The 24,748-nt window shown below is 38.9% G+C and overlaps 1 protein-coding gene across 1 annotated transcript in view; it reads right to left on the bottom strand.

The window, feature by feature from the left end:
• The window catches only part of SIRT7 (sirtuin 7), a 41,743-nt gene extending 22,206 nt beyond the window's left edge, over window positions 1-19,537 (bottom strand). The window contains exons 1-8 of the mRNA XM_053705803.1: window positions 19,388-19,537; window positions 16,991-17,128; window positions 8,979-9,083; window positions 7,513-7,583; window positions 7,359-7,431; window positions 7,084-7,182; window positions 5,834-6,070; window positions 5,665-5,745 (exon numbers count right to left, since the gene is read on the bottom strand). Coding sequence (XP_053561778.1) covers window positions 5,665-5,745; window positions 5,834-6,070; window positions 7,084-7,182; window positions 7,359-7,431; window positions 7,513-7,583; window positions 8,979-9,083; window positions 16,991-17,128; window positions 19,388-19,465 — 882 coding nt within the window. The 5' untranslated portion in view covers window positions 19,466-19,537. The remainder of the gene's footprint in view (window positions 1-5,664; window positions 5,746-5,833; window positions 6,071-7,083; window positions 7,183-7,358; window positions 7,432-7,512; window positions 7,584-8,978; window positions 9,084-16,990; window positions 17,129-19,387) is intronic.
• Window positions 19,538-24,748: the final 5,211 nt, after the last annotated feature.

Below are 24,748 nucleotides of genomic sequence, written 5' to 3'. Positions count from 1 at the left end.
AATGGTATAATAATGTGAATGAGGTGAAGCATGAAATCATGTGGGAATTACATATGGGGATCTGATTTGTTCGCATTCCCTTCTGAGATAATTACAATATATTATTTTTATATTTATAGAGGAATATAACTTTCATCATTGGAAAGTAACATTTAGATGTTTTTGTAATTGCCATTAAATATTTAGGAATTGGTTTGTTTAGATAGAATATTTTAGATAATCTTTTCTATGGTTTAAAGTAGGGAAACTTTAATCTAAAAAGCAGTAGAAGTTATTCTGTTCATTCATACTGTGTGGATGGACAGTGTTAAGTAAATAGATCCATTTGCATTCTGCCCTTAGTAAGGCTTGTTCCAAATTGTCTCCCCCGATTCCCAGGGAGATTTTTCCTAATCCCATGCATTTTAGATTTTTGTTTTGGGTTCGATAGGTGGAAATATAAGAAGTGTGATGCCACTGAAGCTAGTGTTTTACCATCTTCCTTATCTTTTTTTTGGAATTTCTTATGTGTACTTGCAAACGGGTTCTAAGTTTTCTACTTGTCATTCCAACATAGACCTTTTGACAATCGCATCTAAGTGCATAAATCACCTCTAAGTAGTGCAACTGATATATTTGTTGATTTTATGCCAGTGCCCAAATCGGTCTTGTATTTTCTTTGTTTTGTCCATATGAGAGCAGGTTGAACAAGTTCCACATGAGTGGGAGCCCAATTGTAGGCTGTAGTGTCTTCTTTAATGTATAGTGACTGCTTGTTAGAATGTTCTTCAAATTGCTTGATCTTCTGTATCCTACTGATATTGAATTCCCCAGTACAGTTTTTAAATCTACATCTGAGAGTAATATTTTCCATTGTTTGTTGAGGATATTTCATACCTGGTAAATTTGGGGATTATAAAGCAGTATTAATCTTGTTTGATTATCTAATTGTTTATTTGGTTGTTTATGTTTTTCTGTAATAGACTATTTCTGTTAGTACTTGAGGCTCTCACGTTTGCCTTGTTGATGCTCCTTTTGCTATAGCCCCTTTCCAGGAGTCTTTTTTTCCAGTTCTTTGGCCTGTATGTGGAAATCTGCATTCTCACTGCAGTTCCTTCTGATTCGCAAGAATTCTCCCACTGGTAAGGATTTAATAGTACCAGGAACATGTGCACTGCTTTGATGAAGTAGGCTATTTGTTGCTGTGGATTTGCAATATAAATCTGTTGAGATTTTCCAATCATCTTTGCGGATAGTTAGGTCTAAGAATTCAATGGATGATTGGTCCATTGTGTGGGCTAGGCGGATGTTAAGGTTGTTGTTATTCAATTCAGTGATAAATGTTTCCAAATCTTCTTTGTTGCCTTCCAATCCATATACCTGATCCATAGGGGTATCTTCTCTGTATGAGAGATGAAAGGTGATCGCAGCTGTAGCGTCCTCGGCATGAACCGGAAATACAATCCTCGGAAAGAGGACACTGTAAAGACCCCAGGTGACTCACGGAGTGCCGTAGCCAAAAAACGGAGGATAAGCCCGTGAAGCAATGCACATGAAGAAGAGGTGGCAGGCACTACTAAGTAGACCCACAGGCAAAATAGGTTAAAAAATACAAAGACTTTATTTTAGCACTTGGCTAAGGTTAAAAAGCAGACTGACAGGCAAGGGGAACAGAACGAACAAAGGTCTTACGCGTTTCGCGCCCCCTAGTGGCGCTTACTCAGACTGTTGTCTATGTTACAACCTTAGCAATTTATAGGCTGAACAGAAAAAGATTAACCCCTCAGCAGCCAAATAAAAACTGGTTAAAAACACAGGATAATTGTAAATAATAATAATTAACAAGGTTACAAAGTACACAGACAGTAAATCTAAAAGCTAAATGAATATAAGTGACTGCATCAAATAACATTTAGAAATGTAAAATAAGAAAACTGCATTGTGGGTGACAGAAAAAAATGATTATGTATGTATTATTTTTAGCATTATTTGTTGTATTTTTTGTATAAGTAACAGGAGAAACACTCCTGTGGAGACAAGCTGAACTAGCTAAAAAACAGACAGATAATGCTAAACTCTCATGAATTACCTTTATAAATCACAATCTTAAACAAGTGAAAAAGTGCAAACCAAAGATACCACTCATTCATGATCTCATAAATTAGTTATACTTAATTGTCAATAAAATAACTAACATCACATTCCCTGTTCATGCCAGTTGGATGGCATGTTTTGAGTTTTAAAATCCAGTATAATTCTTTCTTCTCTAAGATTTTGGATTTATTACCTCCTCTTGGGGGAACTGTACTGGTTGTGGCATTATCCCCTTCTATTTCTTCTCCATCAGTGTCTGACACATCGCTTTGTACCAGGGTGACTTGGGAGGGTTTTGAGGTATTGTGATAGAAATTCCTCCTTCTCCATTTATAAACTTTCGCTTATTCCATAGCAGTTATAACAATTGAATACATAATGTTAACAGTTACTTAATACTGCTCAAAATTGTTACTTTTACACAGGAATAGTATGGTCAAATAAAGAGTGAAATTATTAACAATTTGGAGACCGACTACATGTGAAGTGTACACATTTATATCCAATACCACCAACTATTGATAAGCTATGTACACTCTGCGAGAGTGATTCTTATGCGATGTGCCAGCAGTGTTTATTTAACTATATAACCTACTTGCATTCAGATTGTTAGGTTAATCCCCCCTTTTTTGCATAATAACCATTTATCAAGAGGTTATTATATATGCACAAGTATATTACCTACATTTTGCCAATTTTCAACTTATACACAGTATTAGCACAAAAATAATCCTGTGCTAATCATCTTGTTTCAAAAAACTCCAGCCACCAACTTCATTAAAAGACCTTTATTATCTTATTCTGGGTCCAAGTATACAACGTTTCAAGCCAACATTAGGCTCTTAATCATGTACATCTTAATTATACAGGTTCCTGCTTTTTATACCCTCAGCTGTTAATTATTCATCTGCTGTTCATTAACCCTTTCTATGAAAAACACAACTATTGCAATAGTGACATCTTGTGGTTGTAACATATAGTACATCAATTCTTTATTTATGATGATTTTTTTTTTTTTCAATAGACTGGGTGAACAGTGTCTGTATACCATTTAAAACATAAAAACCTATATACAATGTTAAAAGAGGAGCATAAAATCCAAACATCTACAATACAAAAACAGTCTGCAGAGTACATTTTCATCAATCAGAAAACTTTTTTCATTTTTTCTACTTATTTCTTTGTTATCACATGATAGAACAACCTGCTACCCAAAGCTCTTTTATGTGCCTATAATCAATATATATTTCCAATCAAAGTCTTTATTAAGACCCTTGGGGATTAGGCAATCTAGTTTATAAATCCAGAACATCTCCCTAATTTTTAGGAGATGCTTCTCTACCACACCCTCCTTGGTTTCATCACCTGGTCTATAACTAAGAATCTAAGCTGACTAATATTATGACCTGCAGAGAGGAAGTGAGAGGATACTGGTGCCTCCTTGTTTTTGCACCTTATGTTAGATTTGTGTTCTGTTATCCTCTCCCTTACCTCTCTGCAGGTCTCGCCAATGTAGATAAGTCCACATGGACATTTAATCATGTAAATAGCGTAAGTTGCGTAAGTGTTTGTTTATTGTGAACTTTCTTCCACTGGTTGGATGATAAAAGTATTTCCCTTTTATCATTGAGCTACAATGGCTACAGTTCAAACATGGATATCAGCCATTGTTACTGCTACCTATTTGTTGATTGGATATTTCTCTTCCCAGAGCCTATGTCAGTATGTACAACCAAATCCCTAATACTTCTGTTCCTCTTATATGCCATCATTGGTTCCTTTTTAAATTCTTCAACCTGTGGATTACATTCCCTTTTTATGTGCCAGTGCTTCTTTAAGACACCAGCAATCTTTCCACTCAAACTGTTATGTTTTGTTACAAATATCATATTGTTCCCACATTTCTTGCCTGTTTGTTTTTGGCCTTGTCCAGAGCCCCCCTCCGCATTCGCCAATTGTTCTGCTATTAAATTCCCTTGGATATTCCCTAGCAATAAATTTATTAGCCATTTCTCCCAGTCTTTGTTTGCATTTATTGCCATCTGAGACAATCCTCTTTACTCTAGTGAACTGGCTCTTGGGTATTGCCCTGAACACACTCTCTGGGTGGCAACTGCCATATTGTAGCAAATTATTTTTATCAGTCTTTTTTGTGTACAGGTCAGTCTCCAAGAAACCTCTATCCTTATAGACATAAGTATCCAAGTACTCTATACCTACTTCACTCATGTTCAGACTGAACTTCAATCCATACTTTTATCATCCAACCAGTGGAAGAAAGTTCACAATAAACAAACACTTTACATGTAGAGCAACTTACGCTATTTACATGATTAAATGTCCATGTGGACTTATCTACATTGGCGAGACCTGCAGAGAGGTAAGGGAGAGGATAACAGAACACAAATCTAACATAAGGTGCAAAAACAAGGAGGCACCAGTATCCTCTCACTTCCTCTCTGCAGGTCATATTAGTCAGCTTAGATTCTTAGTTATAGACCAGGTGATGAAACCAAGGAGGGGGGTGATAGAGAAGCATCTCCTAATAATTAGGGAGATGTTCTGGATTTATAAACTAGATTGCCTAATCCCAAGGGTCTTAATAAAGACTTTGATTGGAGCCTGTTTTACTAGGAATCTTAATAAAAATCATACATGGATGGGTCAGGAGGATATGCTTTGTTTATATATATATGTTGATTATAGGCACATAGAACAACCTGCTATCCAAAGCTCTTTTATCATGTGAGAATAAAGAAATAAGTAGAAAAAAAGAAAAAAAGTTTTTCCTTTAAAGTAGGATTTTCTCAATAAAAATACATTCTGTTTAGAAATAAATTTCTGATTGATGAAAATGTACTCTGCAGACTGTTTTTGTATTGTAGATGTTTGGATTTTATGCTCCTCTTTTAACATTGTATATAGGTTTTAATGTTTTATGCTTTAAATGGTATACAGACACTGTTCACCCAATCTATTGAAAAACAAAAAAGACATCATAAAGAATTGATGTACTATATGTTACAACCACAAGATGTCACTGTTGCAATTGCAAAAGTTGTGTTTTTCATAGAAAGGGTTAATGAACAGCAGATGAATAATTAACAGCTGAGGGTATAAAAAGCAGGAACCTGTATAATTAAGATGTACATGATTAAGAGCCTAATGTTGGCTTGAAACGTTGTATACTTGGACCCAGAATAAGATAATAAAGGTCTTTTAATGAAGTTGGTGGCTGGAGTTTTTTGAAATTTGTGGATTCTACAGAGACCTGGCAAGTCTGTTACTCCGTGCCCCACAAAAGGAGATAGGGGTGTGCTGTTTCCCATTACTTTGAATTTACTAATCATCTTGTTCTCACACCAATTTTATTTGTGTTTTTCCCAATTTTAATCATAACTAATAAAGTTTTGTTTTTATTGTAATGTACTCCCATATTAAAGGGATCTAATTTTGTCACATTTGATATTCTTTGTTTCTAAAAAAGAAGCAATTTGACTCTGACAGTGGTGATGAGTGCTATTATGTACACACTTTTGTAGTTGGCTACGCCACTATTTCTCTGCATAAGTACGAACCTGTCTTTCTCACCTGTAAGTTTACAATGTATAGCTTGGGACGCAGTGAGCTTGGTCTGTTCATGCCCCAGAGACAGGGATATTTCTTTAGGACCTGAAGGAAATTAGACAGACAGCATAAGGTTGACAGGAAGGAGCAATGGTGTAAGACACTACTGGAATGTGCACTCTTTTCACTTTACCTTTAGACTTGAACCCAAACATAAGATCAAATCAGCTTTCTCTGCTGCCTGCACTGCCCCTGCCCAGTTGAGTGGCTGTGCCAGTTTGCCTCGTTCTCCAAAATGCACAATGGAATCTCTCAATTCTTCTCCACACTTGTGACAGGACCGGCCTGTGCCATGTTTGTGAAGGGCAGTGCGTTCAGTTACATCAAAAACACGCACATATTCTCTGAGAGGAGAGCATGAGGTGCAGACCTGAACAAACAAATATATATTACTCAAGAGTATACCCCTAAAAAGTATTTAAATGGACATTAAAAGATGTAATTCCCCATAAAAATGTCAAATTGTTTTGAACACTTTTCTCAAAAATTCTACATAGCGATTGTTTGATCTGTGCAGGAACGCCTATATATCTGTACCTAAATGGCAGTTTTTTTTTTTAAAGTTTTAAAAATATATTGCAGCAGTTGAAAATTGCATTGCAAATAAGCTGCACGGTGCTTTGCTATGGCTGCACAGTGAAGCCAGAGCACAGCGCTGTTTGAAGAGATCAGCCTGATGTGAAGCAGTTCTACATAGCAAAAAGAGCTACTGGTTCCTGCATGTGTCCTGTTCTTTCTGAAATGACATCTCAGATAACGGCATGTCTTGCGTTGAGGATAGTAGAACAGATCTTGTTAACCAATCACCAGCTGCCTCTCTCAATAGTGTAGGGTATGTACATATTCAGAATTTGCAAGTTTAATTTACACACCCTATATAGCCTTAAGTATGTATCTAACAATCACGAGCTAGCTTCCCAGTAGTATATTGATACTGCAGACTATATAGGTATGCTTTTCAGTAAGGGATACCAAAAGACCAAGGTAAATGTGATAATAGATGTAAATTGAAAAGCCTCTAAAAATAGCATTCTATCTGAAATATAATATTTTAAGTTTTAAGATACATATAGATGAGAGAGAGAGCGCGAGAGAGAACCACAGAGTGAGAGACAGAGCCAGAGAGAGAGAGAGAGAGAGAGAGAGAGAGAGAGAGAGAGAGAGAGAGAGAGAGAGACAGACAGACAGACAGACAGACAGACAGAGAGAGAGAGAGAGAGAGAGAGAGCAGCGGAATCTCACAATCCAGCTCTGCAGGGGTTAAACACATACTTGCTTGGTTTGTAGTGCTAAAATGACTCTAGCAAATTAAAGCCTGACATTTTTGTACTACAATGGCTTTTTAACACATTTATAACTGAGTGGATAACACGCACACCTCACCTCAATAAACATGTTTCCATGCACCTCAGAAGTGGCTGCTCGAGGTAACCCACTGCGCAGGTGAAGCCCATCACAGTTCTGCGATACCACATGATGGACCTAGAATTAGTGAGCATATGACTGAATAATGAACAACATGGGCAAGGTGTTCTACAAAGAGTTTATTCAGTTATGGAATTTCATGACATCTACAATGGAAGAGGATCCATATAGATAATCATTCAAATAAAAACATGAGAGATGGGCCATTAAAGCTTATGCTAAGAGCTACTTACCAGCCCTGCACTGTGCAACCGAGCAATGCACATATGCGTGAAGGTTGGCTGTGCATTACTGAGGTCCCCTGCGCTGCGGAAAGACAAGACTGGGTTAGTCAGAACAATTAACAAAATGATAGACAGAAATGTCATACTGTGCCTAATGCCTTACCTCACAATCCTCCCTTTGTTCAGCAAAGTCCACACACCATTTGGACCCCTGTAATCTGGGATAGCTGCAGCCTGAGTGAAGAAAGCATGTAAGTTACAGACCAACCACATTTTGATAAAATACCTTTACACTTTATAATTTCATTTAACCCCCTTAGTGCACGTGACGACATGTGGTCATCATCCACAAAATGCTTTCAGATCTAATCGCAGCCCCCACCCGCACACTTATTGGGTACAACAAGATGGTTAACTGGCCCTTCATTGCAGGAGGAATACCAGGTTGCCAGTGAAATCACCATGCCCAGGGAATTCCAGATGTGACTTAAGGGAGCTGGATGGTGTTGGCAAGTATTTAAACCCCTCAATCTCAGCTCATGGTATGGTTCTAGAGACCCCCAAACTTTTTGAATGGTGTGCATTTTGGGGGTACAAAGTATAAGCACAATTTAAAAAAATAAAGAATAAAATACACGTTTAAGTACTTTATAACAGGCCATCAAAAGGCCTAGAGACCCCCATGCCCCACTTGTTTTAAAGCCCTGAAACCATTCTATAGAAGAAAGCCCCTATATAAAAGTTTTAATAGCCAGGTGGTCATTGGGGTAATAGTGATCACATGTCCATTTATTTACATAGAGGATAATGGGAGATCCTATATGCAAATCAAAGTTACATAATTATAAAAAGGCCATTTGACAATACAGTTAAAACAAAAAACTATTGTTAGAAACCTTATTTTTTTAAATGTTAATATAAATATACTTTTTCACATATTTTATTGTGCAGTTCTCAAAATGTCATGAAACTTTTTTGCCTCCTTAAAGGGATAAAAGCAGCCTGTTCCATTGTAATAAAAAAGCATTTCCATATGTATTCTTCATCACTTTAAACACGAGTTTACATTTTAAATATTTTTTAACATAACTTGTGCAATGTACATTACTTCCTGTCGCAACCCCACAAGAGGGCTGTGGTCTCTACAGGAAGGCAGATTAGATTTTTTTTCCTTAGCAGATAGATATTTCCTAGCAACGCTTCAATTAGTTTACTGGCCATATTCAGTATAGGACTTTTGCTGCAAAAATCATTTGACAATGGAACCTAAGTTTTGCATTGGAAGTTCTCTAATATAGCTGTGAGCAGTGGCTTCACCGAGTGCTCATTTGACAAGAAAACAAGTTGTTTGCTGTATTTTTTTTTATATATTTTTAACAGTCTGTTTCTTTTTATGTTTACTTTGATGTAACATACTTCTTTTTACTAAAGGAGCACTGTTTAATATCCATTTTTGGACTGGTTTGTACAATGTGAATAAATCAGTCAAGTCCTGACTTCAGTGATTTCACCCAGTGTTGAATTCCATTGATCATACAATGTTTATACTCCTCTCTGTAACCCATAGAAAAAACATTTTCCTACTAAGTTTATCCACCAATATACCCAAAGTCCCTCTTCTTTACTTACCGTGCTAATTCCAGCTCCAGTGTAGAGCACAAGATTTTCAGCTTCTCGCACAGCTGCTGCCAATTCCAGAACTTTATCTCTTAGTAACTGTGGTTCATCAAATATCTGAGAAAATATAGTAAAATGTATACAAAGCTCACGTGTAAAAGGGAAGCGTTTTGTTTTTTTCTCTCTGCTATTTTATTCCACACACCAGGGTATAAATAAACCTTAAATTAAATCAGACTTCCCATATCTTGGCTAAACCCCCAGATTTTAAGTGCATATAAAAGACAGGGTTCAACAAACCCAGCCAGAAAGGAAGCAACTGGCACCTTACAATTATATTTCAAATTGAAATACACTCAAGGGGGCCCCATTTATCAAGCTCCGAACGAGCTTGTGGGCCCCTGTTTCTGGCGAGTCTTCAGACTCTCCAGAAACACAAATTATGAAGCAACGGTCTAAAGACCGCTGCTCCATATCCCTGTCCGGGCTGCAGGCGGACAGGAATCGCCGGAAATCAACCCGATCGAGTACGATCGGGTTGAATGACAACCCCTTGCTGGCGGCCGATTGGCCGCGTGTCAGCAGGGGGCGGCGTTGCACCAGCAGCTCTTGTGAGCTGCTGGTGCAATGTTAAATGCGGAGAGCGTATTGCTCTCCGCATTTAGCGAGGTGTTGCGGACCTGATCCGCACTGTCGGATCAGGTCCGCAACATCTTTGATAAATAGGGGCAAATCACATTTCATTTTTGACTTCTTAATCCTTTGAAAATTTGCTTTATTCTCTTGGTAACATTTGTTAGAGTGTAAATTTACATTGTCTGATTTTAGCTCAGGAGTATGCATGTGTCTTAACTTTATAATAGTAATGCCCAGGGGCAAAACCTTTTTTTCCCTTTCTGCAATGAGATTTTTTATTTTTTTTATTTCTGCTGGCTATTTTGAAATTAAATGAAATTTTATAGAAAGCTGTTACACTGAGATTTATCATTGATGTTCTCCGATATTTGCTCCTAAATATACGCTTGAGAATTAAAAATGCCCTTACTTACTTAAAAATGTGTCTAAAATTGTGCAAATTAAATTATAAAATTCTCCTACTCGGTTCAAGTTTGCCTAGGAGCACAGGAGCACCAATAAAAAGAAAATAGCTGTAGCGGGGGGGGGGGGGAAAACAGAATTTATGCTTACCTGATAAATTACTTTCTCCAACGGTGTGTCCGGTCCACGGCGTCATCCTTACTTGTGGGACATTCTCTTCCCCAACAGGAAATGGCAAAGAGCCCAGCAAAGCTGGTCATATGATCCCTCCTAGGCTCCGCCTACCCCAGTCATTCGACCGACGTACAGGAGGAAATATGCATAGGAGAAACCATATGATACCGTGGTGACTGTAGTTAGAGAAAATAATTCATCAGACCTGATTAAAAAAACCAGGGCGGGCCGTGGACCGGACACACCGTTGGAGAAAGTAATTTATCAGGTAAGCATAAATTCTGTTTTCTCCAACATAGGTGTGTCCGGTCCACGGCGTCATCCTTACTTGTGGGAACCAATACCAAAGCTTTAGGACACGGATGAAGGGAGGGAGCAAATCAGGTCACCTAAATGGAAGGCACCACGGCTTGCAAAACCTTTCTCCCAAAAACAGCCTCTGAAGAAGCAAAAGTATCAAATTTGTAAAATTTGGCAAAAGTGTGCAGTGAAGACCAAGTCGCTGCCTTACATATCTGGTCAACAGAAGCCTCGTTCTTGAAGGCCCATGTGGAAGCCACAGCCCTAGTGGAGTGAGCTGTGATTCTTTCAGGAGGCTGCCGTCCGGCAGTCTCATAAGCCAAACGGATAATGCTTTTAAGCCAAAAAGAAAGAGAGGTAGAAGTTGCCTTTTGACCTCTCCTTTTACCAGAATAAACAACAAACAAAGAAGAAGTTTGTCTGAAATCTTTAGTGGCCTCTAAATAGAATTTTAGAGCACGGACTACGTCCAAATTGTGTAACAAACGTTCCTTCTTTGAAACTGGATTCGGGCACAAAGAAGGTACAACTATCTCCTGGTTAATATTCTTGTTGGAAACAACTTTCGGAAGAAAACCAGGCTTAGTACGCAAAACCACCTTATCTGCATGGAACACCAGATAGGGCGGAGAACACTGCAGAGCAGATAACTCTGAAACTCTTCTAGCAGAAGAAATTGCAACCAAAAACAAAACTTTCCAAGATAATAACTTAATATCTACGGAATGTAAGGGTTCAAACGGAACCCCTTGAAGAACTGAAAGAACTAGATTGAGACTCCAGGGAGGAGTCAAAGGTCTGTAAACAGGCTTGATTCTAACCAGAGCCTGAACAAACGCCTGAACGTCTGGCACAGCTGCCAGCCTTTTGTGAAGTAAAACAGATAACGCAGAAATCTGTCCCTTCAGAGAACTTGCAGATAATCCCTTCTCCAAACCCTCTTGTAGAAAGGATAAAATCCTAGGAATTTTTATCTTGTTCCATGGGAATCCTTTAGATTCACACCAATAGATATATTTTTTCCATATCTTATGGTAAATTTTTCTAGTTACAGGCTTTCTAGCCTGAATAAGAGTATCTATTACAGAATCTGAAAACCCACGCTTTGATAAAATCAAGCGTTCAATCTCCAAGCAGTCAGTTGGAGAGAAACCAGATTCGGATGTTCGAATGGACCTTGAACAAGAAGGTCCTGTCTCAAAGGTAGCTTCCATGGTGGAGCCGATGACATATTCACCAGGTCTGCATACCAAGTCCTGCGTGGCCACGCAGGAGCTATCAAGATCACCGAAGCCCTCTCCTGGTTGATCCTGGCTACCAGCCTGGGAATGAGAGGAAACGGTGGGAAAACATAAGCTAGGTTGAAGGTCCAAGGTGCTACTAGTGCATCTACTAGAGTCGCCTTGGGATCCCTGGATCTGGACCCGTAACAAGGAACCTTGAAGTTCTGGCGAGACGCCATCAGATCCATGTCTGGAATGCCCCATAATTGAGTTATTTGGGCAAAGATTTCCGGGTGGAGTTCCCACTCCCCCGGATGGAATGTCTGACGACTCAGAAAATCCGCTTCCCAATTTTCCCCTCCTGGGATGTGGATTGCAGACAAGTGGCAGGAGTGATCCTCCGCCCATTGAATTATCTTGGTCACTTCCTCCATCGCCAGGGAACTCCTTGTTCCCCCCTGATGGTTGATATAAGCAACTGTCGTCATGTTGTCTGATTGAAACCTTATGAATTTGGCCTTTGCTAGATGAGGCCAAGCTTTGAGAGCATTGAATATCGCTCTCAGTTCCAGAATGTTTATCGGGAGAAGAGATTCTTCCCGAGACCATAGACCCTGAGCTTTCAGGGGTTCCCAGACCGCGCCCCAGCCCACCAGACTGGCGTCGGTCGTGACAATGACCCACTCTGGTCTGCGGAAGCTCATTCCCTGTGACAGATTGTCCAGGATTAGCCACCAACGGAGTGAATCTCTGGTCCTTTGAGCTACTTGAATCGTCGGAGACAAGTCTGTATAATCCCCATTCCACTGTCTGAGCATGCACAGTTGTAATGGTCTTAGATGAATTCGTGCAAAAGGAACTATGTCCATTGCTGCAACCATCAATCCTATCACTTCCATGCACTGCGCTATGGAAGGACGAAGAACAGAATGAAGAACTTGACAAGAGCTTAGAAGTTTTGATTTTCTGACCTCTGTCAGAAAAATTCTCATTTCTAAGGAGTCTATTATTGTTCCCAAGAAGGGAACTCTTGTTGACGGGGAAAGAGAACTTTTTTCTATGTTTACTTTCCATCCGTGAGATCTGAGCCTTTGCTTTTGACAGAGACGACGCTTGAATCAGGATGTCGTCCAAGTACGGTACTACTGCAATGCCCCTTGGTCTTAGAACCGCTAGAAGGGACCCTAGTACCTTTGTGAAAATTCTCGGAGCAGTGGCTAACCCGAATGGAAGTGCCACAAACTGGTAATGCTTGTCCAGAAAAGCGAACCTTAGGAACTGATGATGTTCCTTGTGGATAGGAATATGGAGGTACGCATCCTTTAAATCCACCGTGGTCATGAATTGACCTTCCTGGATGGTAGGAAGGATCGTTCGAATGGTTTCCATTTTGAACGATGGAACCCTGAGAAATTTGTTTAGGATCTTGAGATCTAGAATTGGTCTGAACGTTCCCTCTTTTTTGGGAACTATGAACAGGTTGGAGTAAAACCCCATCCCTTGTTCTCTTATTGGAACTGGATGAATTACTCCCATCTTTAACAGGTCTTCTACACAATGTAAGAATGCCTGTCTTTTTATTTGGTTTGAAGATAATTGAGACCTGTGGAACCTTCCCCTTGGGGGTAGTTCCTTGAATTCCAGGAGATAACCTTGAGAAACTATTTCTAGTGCCCAAGGATCCTGAACATCTCTTGCCCAGGCCTGAGCAAAGAGAGAAAGTCTGCCCCCCACCAGATCCGGTCCCGGATCGGGGGCCATCCCTTCATGCTGTTTTGGTAGCAGTGGCAGGCTTCTTGGCCTGCTTACCCTTGTTCCAGCCTTGCATCGGTCTCCAGGCTGGTTTGGGTTGAGAAGTATTACCCTCTTGCTTAGAGGATGTAGAAGTAGAGGCTGGTCCGTTTCTGCGAAAGGGACGAAAATTAGTCTTATTTCTAGCCTTAAAAGACCTATCCTGAGGAAGGGCGTGGCCCTTTCCTCCGGTGATGTCTGAAATAATCTCTTTCAAATCAGGCCCAAACAGTGTTTTGCCCTTGAAAGGGATGTTAAGCAATTTTGTCTTGGAAGACACATCCGCTGACCAAGACTTCAGCCAGAGCGCTCTACGCGCCACGATAGCAAACCCTGAATTTTTCGCCGCTAATCTCGCTAATTGCAAAGCGGCATCTAAAATAAAAGAGTTAGCCAATTTAAGTGCATGAACTCTGTCCATAACCTCCTCATACGAAGATTCTTATCGAGCGACTTTTCTAGTTCTTCGAACCAGAAACACGCTGCCGTAGTGACAGGAACAATGCATGAAATTGGTTGAAGAAGGTAACCTTGCTGAACAAACATTTTTTTAAGCAAACCCTCTAATTTTTTTATCCATAGGATCTTTAAAAGCACAACTATCTTCTATGGGAATAGTAGTGCGTTTATTTAGAGTAGAGACCGCCCCCTCGACCTTGGGGACTGTCTGCCATAAGTCCTTTCTGGGGTCGACTATAGGAAATAATTTCTTAAATATAGGGGGAGGCACAAAAGGTATGCCGGGCCTTTCCCATTCCTTGTTTACTATATCCGCCACCCGCTTGGGTATAGGAAAAACATCGGGGGGCACCGGAACCTCTAGGAACTTGTCCATCTTACATAATTTCTCTGGAATGACCAAATTGTCACAATCATCCAGAGTAGATAATACCTCCTTAAGCAGTGCGCGGAGATGTTCTAATTTAAATTTAAATGTTACAACATCAGGTTCAGCTTGTTGAGAAATTTTCCCTGAATCTGAAATTACTCCCTCAGACAAAACCTCCCTCCTGGCCCCTTCAGATTGGTGTGAGGGTATGTCAGAAGCGTTATCATCAGCGTCCTCTTGCTCTTCAGTGTTTAAAACAGAGCAATCGCGCTTTCTTTGATAAGTAGGCATTTTAGATAAAATATTTGCAATAGAATTATCCATAACAGCCGTTAATTGTTGCATAGTAATAAGTATTGGCGCACTAGATGTACTAGGGGCCTCTTGTGTGGGCAAAACTGGTGTAGACACAGAAGGGGGTGATGCAGTACCATGCTTACTCCCCTCATCTGAAGAATCATCTTGGGCACTATTATTATCTGTGGCATCATTGTCCCTACTTTGTTTGGACACCATGTCACAATTATCACATATATTTAAATGGGGAGACACATTGGCTTTCATACATATAGAACATTGTTTATCTGATGGTTCAGACATGTTAAACAGGCTTAAACTTGTCAACAAAGCACAAAAAACGTTTTAAAATAAAACCGTTACTGTCACTTTAAATTTTAAACAAAACACACTTTATTACTGAATATGCGAAAAAGTATGAAGCAATTGTTCAAAATTCACCAAAATTTCACCACAGTGTCTTAAAGCCTTAAAAGAATTGCACACCAAATTTGAAAGCTTTAACCCTTAAAATAACAGAACCGGAGCCGTTTTTACATTTAACCCCTATACAGTCCCAGGAATCTGCTTTGCTGAGACCCAACCAAGCCCAGAGGGGAATACGATACCAAATGACGCCTTCTATAAGCTTTTTCAGTGGATCTTAGCTCCTCACACATGCATCTGCATGCCTTGCCTTCCAAAAACAACTGCGCATTAGTGGCGCGAAAATGAGGCTCTGCCTATGACTAGAGAAGGCCCCCATCTGAAAAAGGTGTCCATACAGTGCCTGCCGTTTTTTTTAACAACAATCCCCAAGATTATAATAACTATAAAGCGCTATAATCTGTCAAATATGCTTAGCAAGTAATCGTTTTAGCCCAGAAAAATGTCTACCAGTTTTTTAAGCCCTTATAAAGCCTTCATTCTTATACTTAATCTAAGAAAATGGCTTACCGGTCCCCATAGGGAAAATGACAGCCTTCCAGCATTACCAAGTCGTGTTAGAAATGTGGCCATCATACCTCAGGCAGAAAAGTCTGCCAACTGCTTCCCCCAACTGAAGTTACTTCATCTCAACAGTCCTGTGTGGAAACAGCAATCGATTTTAGTAACGTTTGCTAAAATCATCTTCCTCTCACAAACAGAAATCTTCTTCTCTTTTCTGTTTCAGAGTAAATAGTACATACCAGCACTATTTTAAAATAACAAACACTTGATTGAAGAATAAAAACTACATTTAAACACCAAAAAACTCTTAGCCATCTCCGTGGAGATGTTGCCTGTGCAACGGCAAAGAGAATGACTGGGGTAGGCGGAGCCTAGGAGGGATCATATGACCAGCTTTGCTGGGCTCTTTGCCATTTCCTGTTGGGGAAGAGAATGTCCCACAAGTAAGGATGACGCCGTGGACCGGACACACCTATGTTGGAGAAATTAAGTTTTTAAAATGTCTCTTGAATAAATTTGTTTCCTTGTTCTTGGTCTAACATCACATAAAATATAAGGTAAAAAAATGTAGTAATAACAAAAAATAAAGTGCATTACTCACAAGTACGCCTTACATTCAGGAGTCACAGTTTTGTAGACCAGAAAAAGCTAAGGAGCAGTGTTAAAAATATGCCTGAGAGCCAGTCGTCAATTAATACACTGTCACTTGCAGTTCTGCGCTGTATTTGACTGCTCTCTTCAAACAGTGCTTCACTCTGGTCGCACTGTGTGAAGAAAGACTTGAGAACAACAAGAAGTGGAGCAGCACTGCAAAGCAAGAGCATTCTTTCTGCACACTTGCTGCATTTTCTGCTCTGACACCTCAAATCTCAGCATGTTCTGCCTTGGGACTAGCGTTTGCAACATTGTATAACACTGCTACAAACACTACTTTTATAGACACGTGCACGTTCCTGAGCTAGTATGAGACTATGTAGTGTCATTATATGGACTTACCCCTGTTTTAATCTTTCATACTTTCCCCAATTCCAGAATTTTAATTTTTAAATATGAATTTTGAATCTGAGTTTGAATTCCAATTGCTACAACACAAACCCAGGGCCCATCCTATGCTGTTATTTTTCCCCCACTATGAAGTCATCAGGCAGTATGACCTATTAGCTCAATCATGAAAGTTTAATTTTGACTTTACTGTTATTGAGGCTAATGAACTAAGAATTGGAAACAATAAATCTAGTTAAAGGGCCATAATAGTCTAAAAAAATATATTCACTAATTCGTTAGAGCATGCAATTTTAAAACTATTGACCCTGCACTACTGTGCGTTTTAACATTGCAATGGGAAGTATATTGCGTTAATGCACATTTCAATTTGACCTTTTTATCATGCATGTCATGCATGGAAAACTCCTATTATTGATAAGTTTAATTGGATTACTCACCTCTTGCTCCCGTGTCCTAAGCCTCTCCCTCCTTTGCCTTTGTCTCTGCAACTCCAGAACTAAATCCTCACAATTCACTAGCAAGTTTCTCTCTGCCAGGCTGCGCTCATCTGCCGGTTTCTGCAGTATACGGGTTAACTAAGGAGAGAAGTTTAGTGTAAGAAATACCTGTAGTCAACACAGATTACGCAAACTATTTTTTATTAGTAAAATGCACTACCACCTCTTTCTACTCTTTTCCATTTATTGGGAAAAAAAAAACTACCAAGATTCGTCAACGCCCTCAGCAGTTTGGGCCTGTCACTACAGATCACACCCTGTAGTTAGGGCCTGCAAGTATATTTGCTCGTTGCTTGTTACTGTGTGACACACCATGCAAAGGTTGTGTTACTGCCTGTCACACACACTGTAAATGGCACTTTAATGTCAGTCCTTCTCTGAATGCAATGTCCATCACCCTCTACAGCTAGGTCTTGTCACTAACTGCAGTTTGGGCATGACCCTTATCTCAGGGTCATTTGCTGCCACTGACACACTGTAGTATGACATCTTACAACTCTTCCCTTTTGCTAGTCAAGAAAATCCTCTTAGTGCCGGTCACTCTGTGCACCAGGCCTATTTATATATCTGTCAACCTGTATATTTACAAATTATTACTGCACAGCACATATAATCATCTTAGCATGCATTACTACAGCATAAATATTTTGTTTATGCTCCAACTACTTATCATGTAGCACCTAATACTGCTTATTGCCATCAGCACACAGGAATTAATGACCACTTGTCAGCAGACTATTACGTTCTGGTTAAGGCCGTTACATGTGTGCCCATCCTGCCTCCTTGTGCTCAGTGTCTATGCCTGCCTGCCCTCTTTAGTCAAGAGCTATTACAGTAAGCAAGACTAACTCTTTCTGTTTAAAGTCAGCTGCAACAATCCTACCTTAAAGGGACATTATAAACTCGTTTTTTCTTTGCATGAATAATTTGTAGATGATCTATTTATATAGGCCATACAGTTTGTTTTATTAAAAATTGATAGTTATGCTTATTTTTAAAATAACATTGCTCTGATTTTCAGACTCCTAACCAAGCCCCAAAGTTTTATGAGAATACCGACATAGAAGCAAGCTGGAGTAGGTATGTTTGTGTAAAGGGTCATTTCATATGCAAAGGGAGGGGGGGAGTGTCTGATATTTCCCACTTGCAGTGGGTGTTCCAATAACCTTTTAAACAGAGCTAAACTGTAAGCTTCCAAGTAAGTTTTTAAACGGCTTTATACTGGATTTTTATATCAGTATCTGTGCATATTATTCTTTATTGTAGTGTCTATTGCATGCAGTTATATGAAAATTGGTGTATACTGTCCCTTTAAAAAGGGATATGAAACCCACATTTTTTTCTTTCATGATTGAGATAGAGCATGCAATTTTAAGCAACTTTCTAATTTACTCCCATTTCCATTTTTCTTTCTTCTCTTGGTATGGGCCAGTGTTCTGGCAGATCAGCCAACTCCTCAGATTAACCAATTCCATCACTTACAGTGATGTGGAATCAGCTATCTCACTGCAAAATCTTGAGTTTGCATGCACTTCATTGAATCACTGCATCAAACATATATACGATACACTGTAATTGCCCCATCTTCACAATCTTTTTTCCCTCTGCCTGGGGGGTTCAAGCGGGACAAAGCCCCCCTTGTAAACCTCATTCCCCAAGGCTCACTTGGGGTGGAGGCCCGTGGATCTGCGAGGTGCCCTCCTTGAACCCCCCAGGCAGAGCCAAAAAAATTAGTTCAGATGGGGGAATTACAGTGCATCGTATATATCTGTGGTTGGCAAGCACTTCGGTTGTAGAGATTAGATTCTGTGGTGGAGTGCATGTGCAGCGAGTCAATTTTTTTATCAGACTTGCAGCGATTGGAATGTGGTGACGCGCATGCCTAGTGAAGGAATTTGCGGAAAGACAGCTGATTCCATGTCACGGGAAGTGACAGAATTGGCTAATCTGTCCGGCCCCTAAGCTTACATTCCTGCTTATCAAATAAAGATATCAAGAAAACGTATAAAATTGATAATAGGATTAAATTAGAAAGTTGCTTAAAATTGTATGCTCTATCTGAATCATAAAAGAAAATAATTTGGGTTTCATATCCCTTTAACTCTAAATGTATTAAGGGACGCCTCTGCATCTTGCCCTTTCATCTCCATCCCTTGGCTCGGCACCAGGCACTACCTGTCACTCTAGGCATCCAGAAACAGATAACTATATTAGGAACCCATTACTAACACACTACTCTGTCCATGCCAGCCGCTGGTACTCTCTGTATTCCCTCTCTGTTTTCAGGGCACATGATTTAGAAGAAATATGTCCACAGTTCAGGCCAGGGACACTCACTTGTCTCCTCCGATCCCGGTAACTCTCACGCCGCAACATTTCTTCCCTCGCTTCCGCTTTTCTCTCTGCTCGTCCCATTTTACCAAGAACACACCGGTAACTTCAGACCATAATAAGAATACACAACTTCCGCTTCCGGTCGGCTAAACCGAGAAGGTTGTTTTGACCGGATGTGACGTTGAACGTAAACACGAATGGAATGTCAATGCTGTTATCGTATCAAACTGTACAACATACCATATGTACACAATTATAAGGAGGATGTAGGTTTTCCTTGTGAGCGTTATTGAATATTTTAATCATAATTTAAAAGAAATTACAGTAGTTGGGCAGACAGCTAATCTCCAACCGAATAGATGTACGTTACAGATGGTGTTTTACAGCTAATGTAATGGGATTTAGGTAGAAGAATGAAATGTCCTGAACAAATTAATGGCAACAGGAGGGGATTATATATTGGATAGAGCATGGCATTTTAAACACTTTACATTTTACCTATGTTTTCAATTGTGCTTTGTGTTCATGACATGATTCAAACAGGACATGTACTTTTAAACGGGATGTACTAAAAGGAATGACAAGGGTGAATGACAAAATGGAATGCCCATAGACTTTAATGGGATGTAAAATTAAAAGTGTTGAAGCAACAAAACTATGATACATATCAACTAGATATTTACCAGATATGTTCCCCATGTACAGTAGCATATTCTGAAAGTGAGATTACATCAGATTATAGCTGCTTTCTATGGAATGACAAGGGTGAATGACAAAATGGAATGCCCATAGACTATAATGGGATTAAATTTAAAAGTTCTATAGAAACTAAACTATGATACATATCAACTAGATATTTACCAGTTATGTTCCCCAGGTACAGTAGCATATTCTGAAAGTGAGATTACTTCAGATTATAGCTGCTTTCTATGGAATGACAAGGGTGAATGACAAAATGGAATGCCCATAGACTATAATGGGATTACATTTAAAAGTGCTATAGAAACTAAACTATGATACATATCAAATAGATATTTACCAGATATGTTCCCCAGGTACAGTAGCATATTCTGAAAGTGACATTATTTCAGATTATAGCTGCTTTCTATGGAATGACAAGGGTGAATGACAAAATGGAATGCCCATAGACTTTAATGGGATGTAAAATTAAAAGTGTTGAAGCAACAAAACTATGATACATATCAACTAGATATTTACCAGATATGTTCCCCGGGTACAGTAGCATATTCTGAAATTGAGATTACATCAGATTATAGCTGCTTTCTATGGAATGACAAGGGTGAATGACAAAATGGAATGCCCATAGACTATAATGGGATTAAATTTAAAAGTTCTATAGAAACTTAACTATGATACATATCAACTAGATATTTACCAGATATGTTCCCCGGGTACAGTAGCATATTCTCAAAGTGAGATTACTTCAGATTATAGCTGCTTTCTATGGAATGACAAGGGTGAATGACAAAATGGAATGCCCATAGACTATAATGGGATTACATTTAAAAGTGCTATAGAAACTAAACTATGATACATATCAAATAGATATTTACCAGATATCTTCCCCATGTACAGTAGCATATTCTCAAAGTGAGATTACTTCAGATTATAGCTGCTTTCTATGGAATGACAAGGGTGAATGACAAAATGGAATGCCCATAGACTATAATGGGATTACATTTAAAAGTGCTATAGAAACTAAACTATGATACATATCAAATAGATATTTACCAGATATGTTCCCCAGGTACAGTAGCATATTCTGAAAGTGACATTATTTCAGATTATAGCTGCTTTCTATGGAATGACAAGGGTGAATGACAAAATGGAATGCCCATAGACTTTAATGGGATGTAAAATTAAAAGTGTTGAAGCAACAAAACTATGATACATATCAACTAGATATTTACCAGATATGTTCCCCATGTGCAGTAGCATATTCTGAAAGTGAGATTACATCAGATTATAGCTGCTTTCTATGGAATGACAAGGGTGAATGACAAAATGGAATGCCCATAGACTATAATGGGATTACATTTAAAAGTGCTATAGAAACTAAACTCTGATACATATCAAATAGATATTTACCAAATATGTTCCCCAGGTACAGTAGCATATTCTGAAAGTGAGATTACTTCAGATTATAGCTGCTTTCTATGGAATGACAAGGGTGAATGACATAATGGAATGCCCATAGACTATAATGGGATTCAATTTAAAAGTGCTATAGAAACTAAACTGATACATATCAAATAGATATTTACCAGATATGTTCCCCAGGTACAGTAGCATATTCTGAAAGTGAGATTACTTCAGATTATAGCTGCTTTCTATGGAATGACAAGGGTGAATGACAAAATGGAATGCCCATAGACTATAATGGGATTCAATTTAAAAGTGCTATAGAAACTAAACTATGATACATATCAACTAGATATTTACCAGTTATGTTCCCCAGGTACAGTAGCATATTCTGAAAGTGAGATTACTTCAGATTATAGCTGCTTTCTATGGAATGACAAGGGTGAATGACAAAATGGAATGCCCCTAGACTTTAATGGGATGTAAAATTAAAAGTGTTGAAGCAACAAAACTATGATACATATCAACTAGATGTTTACCAGATATGTTCCCCATGTACAGTAGCATATTCTGAAATTGAGATTACATCAGATTATAGCTGCTTTCTATGGAATGACAAGGGTGAATGACAAAATGGAATGCCCATAGACTATAATGGGATTAAATTTAAAAGTTCTATAGAAACTAAACTATGATACATATCAACTAGATATTTACCAGATATGTTCCCCGGGTACAGTAGCATATTCTCAAAGTGAGATTACTTCAGATTATAGCTGCTTTCTATGGAATGACAAGGGTGAATGACAAAATGGAATGCCCATAGACTATAATGGGATTACATTTAAAAGTGCTATAGAAACTAAACTATGATACATATCAAATAGATATTTACCAGATATCTTCCCCAGGTACAGTAGCATATTCTGAAAGTGAGATTTCTTCAGATTATAGCTGCTTTCTATGGAATGACAAGGGTGAATGACAAAATGGAATGCCCATAGACTATAATGGGATTAAATTTAAAAGTGCTATAGAAACTAAACTATGATACATATCAACTAGATATTTACCAGATATGTTCCCCATGTACAGTAGCATATTCTGAAAGTGAGATTACATCAGATTATAGCTGCTTTCTATGGAATGACAAGGGTGAATGACAAAATGGAATGCCCATAGACTATAATGGGATTAAATTTAAAAGTTCTATAGAAACTAAACTATGATACATATCAACTAGATATTTACCAGTTATGTTCCCCAGGTACAGTAGCATATTCTCAAAGTGGGATTACTTCAGATTATAGCTGCTTTCTATGGAATGACAAGGGTGAATGACAAAATGGAATGCCCATAGACTATAATGGGATTACATTTAAAAGTGCTATAGAAACTAAACTATGATACATATCAAATAGATATTTACCAGATATGTTCCCCAGGTACAGTAGCATATTCTGAAAGTGACATTATTTCAGATTATAGCTGCTTTCTATGGAATGACAAGGGTGAATGACAAAATGGAATGCCCATAGACTTTAATGGGATGTAAAATTAAAAGTGTTAAAGCAACAAAACTATGATACATATCAACTAGATATTTACCAGATATGTTCCCCATGTGCAGTAGCATATTCTGAAAGTGAGATTACATCAGATTATAGCTGCTTTCTATGGAATGACAAGGGTGAATGACAAAATGGAATGCCCATAGACTATAATGGGATTACATTTAAAAGTGCTATAGAAACTAAACTCTGATACATATCAAATAGATATTTACCAAATATGTTCCCCAGGTACAGTAGCATATTCTGAAAGTGAGATTACTTCAGATTATAGCTGCTTTCTATGGAATGACAAGGGTGAATGACAAAATGGAATGCCCATAGACTATAATGGGATTCAATTTAAAAGTGCTATAGAAACTAAACTATGATACACATCAACTAGATATTTACCAGATATGTTCCCCAGGTACATTAGCATATTCTGAAAGTGAGATTACATCAGATTATAGCTGCTTTCTATGGAATGACAAGGGTGAATGACATAATGGAATGCACATAGACTATAATGGGATTAAATTTAAAAGTGCTATAGAAACTAAACGATGATACATATCAACTAGATATTTACCAGATATGTTCCCCAGGTACAGTAGCATATTCTGTAAGGAAGATGAGCCTGGCTGAGGCATTCATTATGGATTTCAAAAAGAGTTAGGCGGCAGCTAGGGAGACCAGAGAGGACAGAATTGCAGTAGTCGAGGCGGGAAAGGATGAGAGAGTGGATTAAAATCTTAGTTGTGTCTTGTGTAAGGAAATGTCTAATTTTAGAGATGTTTTTAAGGTTGGGGCGGCAGGATTTAGCCAATGACTGAATGTGAGTAGTGAAAGAAAGATCGGAGTCAAGTGCGACCACAAGACAGCAGGCATGCAGGGTAGGTGTCTTATCGTATTGTTTCTCCACTGTACTGTTATCCTTGTACCCATGGGCAGCACTGCGGAATCTGTCAGCGCTTTATAAATAAAGAATAATAATAATAATAGGGGTAATGATGCAGCTGTCAACAGTTAGAGAGATTAGGGGTGGAGATTTTGGAAGAAGGGGTGAAAATAAGGACCCCAGTTTTGGAGGGATTTAGTTTGAGGTAGTGAGAGGACTTCGGGTTAGCAAGGAAAGAGATAGGTCTGGTGCAGAGAAGTAGATTTGGGTGTCGTCGGCATACAAATGATATTGGAACCCGTGGGACTTGGGGAACCTAATGATGACGTGTAGATTGAGAAGAGAAGGGGACCGAGGATGGAGCCTTGCAGTACACCAACAGAAAGTGGGCAGAGGAAGCCCCAGAGAAGGCGTCAATAAAGTTACGGTTAGACAGGTAGGAAGAGAACTACGAGAGGGCTGTGTCACAAATGCTGAAGGATTGGAGGGTTTGGAGCAAAAGAGGGTGGACAAAAGCTACGGACAGATCAAGGAGGATAAGCAAAGAGAAGTGGCCTTTTGATTTTGCAGTAAATAGGTCGATGGTAACCTTAACGATTGCTGTAACAATTGTTTGATTGCTCTGTGGAGTGATGGGGACGAAATCCAGATTGCAGTGGGTCAAGGAGGGAGTTTAATGTAAAGAAATGGGATAGGTGTGCATATACTAGCTTTTCGAGAAGCTTTGAGAGAAGATGGAGTAGGGAAATAGGGCATTAGTTGGATGGGGAGGTTGGATCGAGAGAAGGTTTTCTGAGGAGAGGTGTGCCC

Source organism: Bombina bombina, chromosome 1 (assembly GCF_027579735.1).
Source record: "Bombina bombina isolate aBomBom1 chromosome 1, aBomBom1.pri, whole genome shotgun sequence".
Classification (NCBI taxonomy): Eukaryota; Metazoa; Chordata; class Amphibia; order Anura; family Bombinatoridae; genus Bombina; species Bombina bombina.
This window is presented reverse-complemented; position numbering and strand designations above follow the sequence as displayed.